This window comes from Gavialis gangeticus, unplaced genomic scaffold (genome assembly GCF_001723915.1).
Source record: "Gavialis gangeticus isolate Ggan-Ray unplaced genomic scaffold, GavGan_comp1, whole genome shotgun sequence".
NCBI lineage: Eukaryota > Metazoa > Chordata > Crocodylia > Gavialidae > Gavialis > Gavialis gangeticus.
This window is the reverse complement of record NW_017729031.1, coordinates 82,093,343-82,103,278: the sequence shown is the minus strand read 5'-3', so window position 1 is coordinate 82,103,278 and position 9,936 is coordinate 82,093,343. Positions and strand designations below refer to the sequence as shown.

Genomic DNA, 9,936 nt, shown 5'->3' with positions numbered 1-9,936 from the left:
CCCCCCCCCGCGCCCAGCCTGGCTCAGCGACTGGTGCCTCCTAGGTCTAAGGGGGCACCCAGGGTTCACCCACTGCTGATCACTGAGCTGTGGGGCATGAGGGCCCCCCCCGCAACATGCTCCCCGGCAGACCCAGAAGTGGACCAGAAGTATTTCCAGTCCACTTCTGGGTTCATCGCTGAGCATGCGGAGGACCCCCTGAGCTCCTGTAGGATGCTCCATCTGACCCAGCACTGCAGTGTTCACAAGCCCCCATGGTACCTCGAGGTATGTAGAAAAAACATTTAAAGCTGTGTCTATGGCTGAATCACTGTTTCTCCAAATCAGCATCAAATCTTCAGATTTGGATTCGGCCGAATCAAAATCGGGAACAGTGATCCGAATCAACAAATTGAATCACTACCCCCAGTTCAAGCCAAATCTGAATCCGAATTGAATACAGCCCATTTCACACACCCCTATTAACTTGGTCATCTTTCAGATACTTACATTCTGTTGGATTTCATACTTTGTTGCATTAGATTTTTTTCATGGTGGATTAAGTAAATAAGTTTCATGGTAAGACAGTACATTCATATTTCTGTACATTTAGGGAATATATGTGCAGCTATTTGAAGACTAGAAGAATTACCAGTTTTAGGATGATGTTTCATTCCACACATCAGCTTCAGGGAACTAATGAAATGTTACTGGATCTCAACAGACTGACTACAAATATGACTTCAGATTTTCAAGTTTACCTCATGTTAATGGTATCTATACAATATTGCTCAGTTAACATTTTTTTTAATAATTGCCAGCCCTGCAAATTCACTCAGTAATATGAATGTCATGTCCGGTCCTTTTTAGCTAATAGAGGGCTGTCCACTCCAGCTGGTGGCCCATGGGCCATATGAGGCCTGCAAAGGATAAACATTCAGACCCCTGGGCTCCCACCTGGCTGCTGTTGCCCCTGTTGCTCTTCCTCCAGTAGCAGCCAGGGCCCCTGGGCTCTGCCTCTCTCTTCTGGCTTCTGCTGTATACCTGGCCCAACATGGTACAATCCGGCAGTGCCAGAAGCCTGGAATGGTTCTGCAGCACATTACCATAGGAGAAGCTGCAGGGAGCTAAAGGTGAGGCAGGGTACCACGCTTCATGGGGGAGTGGCTGTGTATGCATATGGTAAGAGCACCTACCCAAATGCATAATACAGTGAGGAGGAAGAGGGGTAGCACCCACCCACACGTGTACACATGGGGTGTGCAGCCTGGAGGGCCCAGGGCCCTAGTTAGTGCTGCTTCTGTGGTGTGTGGCTCCTGCTGCAGCAGTCCATGGGATAAATGGCCCTGGTCTAATATATCATCATTATCAACAGATTATGAAGGTAACAAAAAAAAAAACCAATGGTGTTAAAAATCAATAAAACTTAGGACAGAATTTGGTTCAGTTGTTACAAGAAAGTAGCCTGACTGAAGTCACTGGAATTATGCATAAGCAAGCATTTTTAGGATCAAGTTTTCAGTTAGTAAGTCCATTAATGATGAATGAGCCAGAACAATCCTCTGTGTACGCCAAGAGTTTTGTTCATTCTGCAGTACTAGCACATGTGAAATGTATGTAAACTTAATTTTTATCCTTAAAGCAAGCACACAAACCTTTGAGTACATGTTGCGGGATGCTATTTCAAATACTATGATGCTAAATGTATATAAACACTTTGAACAATATTGTAAATTCACAAAACAACAAGCTATTTGCTCTGCTTTAAGAGAAAGCATAGTTTAGTGATAAAGATGGGAGAATGGGAATCAGGACAGTTGCATTCTATACTAGTTTTGAATCAAGACTTCTTATATGAAGATTAGCAAGGAACTTAAAACTTCTCTCTGCCTCAGTTTCTATAAATATAAATGGACAAAAAATACTTTGCTACTTTAAAGGGCTTTTATGAGGCTTAATAGTGCTATTCTTACCTTATGATCTCCTGTTAGACAGTCAATTTCGACCTCAGAACAAGCAGCTCCATAAACAAAATATTCAAATGGTCGACCTTCTCCTTTGTCCCAGTTCATGTTTGTATCATAGCCTCTGTTGAAGGGAAAAAAAATCTTTTTATGACAGTTTGAGGAACTTGCTCCACATGAAATTATGGATTCTAGTTGATTTTATGAAATTGCAATATTGAATGCCTCTGTGTAAAGTAATAAGTCATTATAAATCAACATTGGAGTGTCATTAACTTACATGGCCTTCTATTCAAATGGGAAGATTTCAGAACAATGGGATGGTTGCAGACTAGGAGAGTACCATTTTTACTCTATCTGAACGTGAAGGAATGAGAGTTGTAGAACAATGATACAAGGTTAGAACTGTCTTTTTAGAAAACAAACTCTGGGAGGTTTAGAGAACACAATGGAACATGGTCTGAGGAATGGGAATCTTTTGACTGCCTATTTTGCTAAATCTATGTCTTGTGCTCTATTTGCAAAGAAAGGAATGATTGGTTCTCTAAAAAGTTAGTGGGTCTAACTTGTTTTTATTGTCACACAACTTTAAAAAGTTAAATTAGAAAAGGAGATATCAACAAGAATGAAAATCTTGAGAGTGTGCATTTGATTTACTGCAGTGTTTTGTAGTATGCCTTGATTCTCTTTATTTTACATTGGGTCTGGTGATCCAAGGCAGTTGGACTGTGGGGCCTATGATTGGGAAATGTGTCTAATAGACCAGTGCTAGAAAGTGTGGCTGGAGCTTGCCTAGGCCCCAAGAGCTTAGAAGTTAATGGGTCCAGGATATAGGTCCAAACATATCCGTCTCATGAGTATCCAGAAAGGAGGAGTTCAGGCAGAACTACAACACCTTCCTTAACACACATGTAAAGTGCCACATACATAGAACTTTAACAATTCTCAAACAATTACAAACAATTCGTTATTCCAAAATTTATTTTCATTAATACATTGTGTGGAGCCCTTGTCCCAGGGACACAGGCCTACAAAATACCAACCTGAGTTTCTAGAAATACAAAGAGAATGTATTTGGTTTGTATTTGTCTTCTATTGGTCTGTCTATTTGTCTTTGAAGTGGTGTGCCCCTGTGATGACCATCTAAGACAGAAGTGGGCAAAAATATGGCCTGCAGGCTGGATCTGGACCACGAAATGATTCAATCGAGCCTGTGGCTGCTCCCCTGAAGGAGAACTATATCCAGCCTGTGGCTGCCTTGGCTTTTGGTGCCTCTCACCTTTTCCCTTCCCCATGCCATAGCTGGCTGCAGCAGTGGTAGCCACTCCCTTGCCCCACCACGCAGCTCCCAGTGTACATTCCAAGGCAGGGGGCACTTAGCTTGTGGTCAGGCTTCTGCTCAGTGAGGCTGTCTGCACTCAGTTTGACCCTTGCAGCTCTTCATAGACCAGACAGCTCAACCCCCAGCAAGTCGAACCTCAGGTAAGGCTCACCCCACTGGTAGGGGAGGGGGTACAGGAGGAGGGCCAAGAGCTGCAGGTTATCCAGGCTCTGCCAGGCCAGGTCCTGGTAGAGGCATGGGCATCACTAACATGGTGCCATGCTGTGTTTTTGTGTGCTACTTTGGGCTGTACCACATGGATACAGTTGGAGCAGCTGATGTGGCTCCTGCCCAACCTTGGTGTGGCTCCTATCCAACCCCAAGTCCCCAGCACATGACTGGGTTGGGCAGGAGCAATGCCAGCTGCATGCACATGGCCCAAAGCTGTGTGCAGAAATACAGCACAGCACTGGCCTGGCCTAGGCTGGCCATGTGCCAGGGATTCAGGGCAGGGGAGGAAGATACAGGGAGAAGCGGGGAACATGGCACAGCACCAACATGATCAGGCCCAGATAACCCATGGCCCCCTTTACCCTGCTCCCCCTCCCCTGCCCATAGTCCCTGACATGTGGTGGGGCTGAGCTGGTGCCACACTATCTTCTTGCATGCTGCCTCAGGCCACATGGGCATAGCTTCTACCCAACCCAGCTGCATGCTGGAGAAGGGGTGCAGGAAATGCCAGGCCAGTTACCACCCCAGTGAAAGGCAGGTTGGGGTACATTAACCCCAGCTCCCACCTTTGGGTGGGTCAGGTGACAACGGAGGTAGAGGGCACCAGGCATGGCTACGGCCACCTGAACCCACCTAAGGAGGGAAGCCCCGAGACCCCAAGCAGAGGGGGCGTTGTGGAGCCCTGTGCAGAGGGGGAGAAGAAATAGAAAGCTGAGGGCCCAGTACACATACAGACCCTGAGTATTGCCCCAAAAGGGGCCCGAGTGTGCATAGACCTGGTCGGGTAATTAGCTGGCCACTACCCCGGTAAGGGTCGCGGGAGATACCCAACAGATGGTACGTCTGCCACCCAAGGAATGGACTAGCTAAGCCTATGGCCAAAGGGTGTCCACTCTAAGAGGAAGCAAGGCGTCATAAATTGTTGACTCGAGAAAGGACTCTGTGAGAGAAGGTGGGGTGAGTGAGGCCCAAGTGAGAGGTGGGTGGTATGATTGTGTGTGTGACAGGCCTGACGGTGTGGCCTAAGCATGCTCTGGCTGTAGACCAGGGATGCCATCTGCGAGGCTTGGGCCGTGGTGTAGGGGAGGTATGGAGCTGCAAACACCCCCAAATATGGGGGTGCAGTAATGGGCAGCCTCCTGCCTTATTTAACAGCATATTATTATTCCAACAAGGCGTGGCAGGCGAGACAGGCAGGTGGCATGCCCAGATGCAGGTGGGGGGCTAGCTGCGGCTAGCAGGGATACCTACTTTGCCACAGTCACTAACATTTTAAGGGAAAAAAAGAAAATTTACCTGAAAAAACCAGTAGCTGAAAGACTAATGCTTTGGTGAAAAGCTTCTGTAACCTATAGGAGAGAGTTTTTATTAGAAGGTAAAATGAAAATCCTGGTGAAAAATCATAATAGTTTAATCAGCAAGTGCTGGTCATGTTTCACTAATTTCCAACATGGACACTGGAAACACACTCATGGCAAAGACAGAGATAAGACCCTGCATTAAAATTAAGATCAAAATATATACAGATATATTTTAGAGACTCAATCATTAAATACAATAATTCTTCAGGGGATGACTAAACCTTTCAATATATTTCCTTGGTAAAATACTTACTGACCTCTGAAGAAGAAACACCTACAAAGGATTCTTTCTTTAAATTTTCCTCAGCACCTGTGTTTTCATGGTCCTAGAGTTAATCAGCCATGTAAATCACCACCAGCTCTAAATGTCATCCAACATATACACTCAGGCATAGTTCCCTGTTCTTGTTTTATGCTGCCTTAAAAGGAGGAGGCATAGCTCCATCTTGGGCAAGTTTATTTACCCTTGACTCAATACATGTGGGATTAGCTGTGACAGGTCCAAGCCCCAGGGTTGGTCATGATGCCTGCTGGTGGCCATGAGGGTCCTGTTTGGCTCTGCCTCTAATACTGCCCTCCCTCAATTGCTCACTGACATGCTGAAAAGCTGGCTCTGTGCCTCATGCACCTCCCTGACCCCCATAGTAACCTCATAGCAACAGTCACCTCAGAGAGGCACTTGCCTCAGTAAGTGCGTCTGTGCCAAATAAGGTAATGACATAAGGGCTGAACGGCCAAACATGATTGGCTAAACCACGTCACTCCCTGTATAAAGGCCTCCTCCCATCGAGGCTCGGGGAGAAGCTTTGAGAACTGACAGGGACAACTGACTGTTAAGTTGTATGCACCGGCCTGATCAACTGTTCCTCTTTCCGTTCGCCGCTGTCTCCCGCCACCGCTCCCCCGACATAAAATCCCACCCCGCTATCGATCGTTTCAGCTTGCAAGCCATTGTAACCATTACGTTGTGTTGTCAAGTTCAAATACAACCTGTGTCTCTGTCAACCAAGGGACATAAGTCAATAAATTCATTCTCTGTTCAAACCGTTATGCGTACATGCCTCCTTCACCTCATAAGTCCAGATCCAAATGAACCTGAGGTAGCTCAGCTCCTCAAAGACTCAACACTCACCTGCCATGCCTTGATCTTGTTAAAGATTGAATAAGGGAGGCTTCCTATGGGTCTTAGAGTGAGCCCCAGTCCTGCTAAATCTCTAACAGAGTTCCCTGCACCCCACTAGTCTCAACTATGCCATCAGGCTCAATAGGCTTTCTCGGCCTGACCGTGCCTCTTCAAGGTGTCTGTAGCCTTAAGGGCTAATTGTGTGGGTCTGTTCCAACCTTACACCAAGCCTCGAAGATGTTACTGCATCATCACACTCTACTGTAGGGGGCTCAGCCTTATCAGTGCCCTCCACTCTTGCTCCCACTGGGCCCTTTGAGCACAGGCCCACAATACTGGACTTGGCTTCTAGGCTCCAGCCTACTTAACTGCAGCTCCCAGCAGTGGCCCCAGGGACCTGTAGCCCCTCCTGGGCCCTGTCGCTGTAGAAATTTACTAACAAGACCATAAATAATAGTGTAGAAGTTAACTATAAAGCAGACTCAGCACTTCAAGGACACAGGCCTAGTCGCCTTGAAGTCTGAAACAATCAAGGATATATAGCCCTCCTCCCTATTAGTTAGCATGCAGCCAAAAACCAGTTTGAAACAGTTAAGAGTTTTCTCACACTGACCTGATATCTTGTTTTCTTTCACAGTGGAAAATTCCCACCTGCGCGCGCATCTTGTCTGTAAACTATAAATCGCCTCTAACAGTTTTATTCAGGGCCTCTGAGCTTGCTCAGGGTACCCAGCATGCTGAATAAAATTTGAGACTGACAGCAACTCTGTGTCTTTGGGAACAGCTTCGCAAGGGGTCACGAACTCCTCAACAATTTGGTGACCCAGATGGGACCCCTTGTGTGCTGACCTGGCTGCTCATCTTTCGGACCAACCTTCCCAGCCAGCATAGGTGAGTTTGTCACCATTTAGAGGGCTTGGTCCGGGCGTCGGGTAAGTGGGGCGCGCCGTGAGGGGTAGCTGTTCCCGGGAATTTATAGACCAGAGTGCTTAAGTCTCGGGAGGATGGGACAATCGGCTTCAAACGTCCCACTGGGATCTCCTTTAGGGAGGCTTCTCCAGGTTTAGGGAGAAGGGAATCTGCCGGTGCAGTCTGGCACGGGCAGGAAGCGTGCTTATATTTTGTGTACACAGGAGTGGCCTGTCTTAACTCAATAAGGTGCTCCAGATAAACGGTGGCCGAAATTTGGCTCATTTGATCAGTCTCGTTTGGCATTCCTTCGAATGGAATTGGTAGCTTTAAAACCTCAACAGTGTCAGAACCAAATTTGATAACAGTGCTGGTTAACACAGGGTTAAGTACTGACATGCACAGACAAGCAATGGAGAACCCCAGAGAGCTGACAAGCATGCCCAGCACGTGTCCCCTGTGCGACCTCTGGCTTGTCAATCATGGCTGAGCCATGAGGTAACTTATCTTGTTACCATGTGCATGCCTAGTTCTGCCTGAAGAATGAGGTAATCTGACCAGAAGGTTCCACGAGGAGAATCACTTGATTGGCCACCTAAAACCATATAAAAGGCTTGTAAGTTTCCGCCCAGAAGGAGACCAGACCCAACCTGAGAGCAGAGACTGCTACTGCAGAGACTGCCTCTCAGGAGAGCCTCTTAGGTCTAGAGCCCTGGTTCGCCTGCCAGAGGTCCGCTAGTCTCTCCGCGCTGTGGCTTTATAGCCTATCTTCGCTTGACCGACCTTTGTCTTTGTGTTGATTGACCGTTACTGAACCTTGCTCCGACATCGACTTCATATACAGCTTTATCCTCAACATTGCCGTTACCGACCCGACTTCACCTCCGGTTCCTCTTCGTTCTTCTTGTCGACTGTTCTTCTCAGACCAAAAATGAGTTACTGTTGTTCCCTTTGTATGAGCTGTCAACCAGTTCTGGGACTATTGAGTCAGGCAGCCGCACCTAGCCTCCGGGCTAGAAAGCAAGGGCTTGGCTCAGGAACCTCGTGAACCAACAGACCCCCTTTTCGTTATATCACTGTAACTGAACAAGCAAGCTTTCCGCCTACGCTACATCACCATCAGTGGCGTAAGTAAATAAAATCTGATCTGTTTGAAACTGCACGTGTCCCGAACCGCTCTGACCCCTCGCTGTTAATCCCGCCTGATCCGATCCGTACCCTGGCCCACCGTGACCTTGGGGTCCGTCCCCGACAAACAGATGGATTATTGGTACCTGTGGGCTGAATTGGCCGAAAAAGCCCCAAAACCGGTTCTTTACTCTACCACTCCGCCTCCTTATGATCCTCTGATTTCAGTCTCTGTGGAGTCTGAAGACGGACCTGAGCCTCTCTACCCTGCTCTCCCTGTCCCCGGTCAACCCCTGCCCCCTGATGAGAGCGCTGCAGCTCCCCCGTGGCGTCAGCACTGGCTCCGAGCTCCGGGCTCCCTGCCTCCAGAGGCTTTTCTCCAGTCTGGACCTGGAGCCGAGGTCCTGTGGGGAAGGCATTTCCATCCAGCCAGGGGAAGAAGCACTTGAATGCAATGGTTCAGACTCCTTTGTGAACCTACCCGGTCCCGTTTGTGGATGAAGGGGGCAGCTTCCAGGTTCGCCCTACTCTAATTCATGTGCCTTTCACCTGAGGGGACCTCCTCATTTTGCAACAACAGACCCCTTCTTTTCGGGAAAAACCTGATGAAGTAGGACGGACTATTCGGCGTATAGTCCATACTTATGACCCTTCTTGGTCAGACATGCAGGAACTCATGGATACCCTGCTGACCCCAGACGAGCGGGCTAAAGTTTTAGACTGCGCCAAGGCTGTTGCCTCAGCAGCAAACAGAGATCCTTGGCCTTCTAATGAACCTAATTGGGATTACAACACCCCCAGGGGAAGGGCATCCCTGAGGGAAGCCCGGAATGATTTACTAGCAGGCTTTGATGAAGCGAGTAAAAAGCCCGTGAATTGGGGAAAATTCCATGCATGCAAACAGGGACCCAAGAAGAACGACAGGAAAAGCATCCAGATTCCTTCTTTACCCGTTTGCGTGAGGCAGCCAAGACATACGTTTGTCTCGATGTAGATAAACCCGAGCATGTGCCTTCTCTGGTATCAGCCTTTGTAAACCAGAGTGCTCCCGATATCAAGAAGCATTTCTGCAAGTATACTCCAGGGTGGGAAAGGAAGAGTATGTTAGAGATAAGAAATATAGCAAGCTATGTGTTGGATGGGAGAAAGGAGAGGGAAAGAAAGAAGGGGAGAAAGGAAGATTTTAAACTAGTAGCTGCAATGGTTGAGGGAAATATGCACAGCATGTCAGGAAGAGAATGGAACAGAGGAAGGGGCCAGGGAGGGTTTCAACAAAAGGGATTAGGTCAGAGAAACCAGGGCGAAGGGTCGTCCACAGTTCAAAGGGCTGGCGAAGTATGTTACTACTGTAAACAACCTGGACACTTCAAATGAGTGTCCCCAGAGGAAGGGGATGAACATCGGAGCCATCTGAGAACGGGGGCCCCCTCTGGACCAGTGACGTGAGGAGCCGGTGTCAAAAACTACTCACAGGAAAGAAGGACTCAATGACCCGACCGACCACCTTCACCCAGCCTGCCCTGTGTTAACTATAAATTGCAATAAGAGCGACCCTGTTGCCTCAATTCAGGTAGGAGAGCAATGATATGATTGTTTAATTGACACCAGTGCTACTATGTCTATGTTATCTACAACTCCTGAGTGTGCAGGTCTAATTAAAGAAGGAACTGAGAATGTGATGGGAGTGGGGGGGGAATTGTTCAAAACTAGCAGGAGTGCCCCTACTCGAGTCCAAGTGGGACCCTTGTCATGTGAACATTCCTTTTTGTTGTCTGCCCATACTCCTATGAATTTGTTAGGACGGGACTTATTGTGTAAGCTGAGGGCCACTCTACGCTGTAGTCCGGAAAAAAATAACTTTAGCATTACCAATTGACAAACTGCCTTATTTTGCCGGGGCATTGGCCTCGGGGGGGGGGG

General features: G+C 47.8%; 1 protein-coding gene across 2 annotated transcripts in view; it reads right to left on the bottom strand.

Annotated features, from left to right (window-relative positions):
* Positions 1-9,936, bottom strand: part of LOC109301888 (aldehyde oxidase-like) — a 74,919-nt gene that overhangs the window by 3,727 nt on the left and 61,256 nt on the right. For both annotated transcript variants that reach the window (XM_019523188.1, XM_019523189.1), the window contains exons 30-31: positions 4,792-4,844; positions 1,953-2,067 (exon numbers count right to left, since the gene is read on the bottom strand). In XM_019523188.1, the coding sequence (XP_019378733.1) occupies positions 1,953-2,067; positions 4,792-4,844 (168 nt within the window). The remainder of the gene's footprint in view (positions 1-1,952; positions 2,068-4,791; positions 4,845-9,936) is intronic.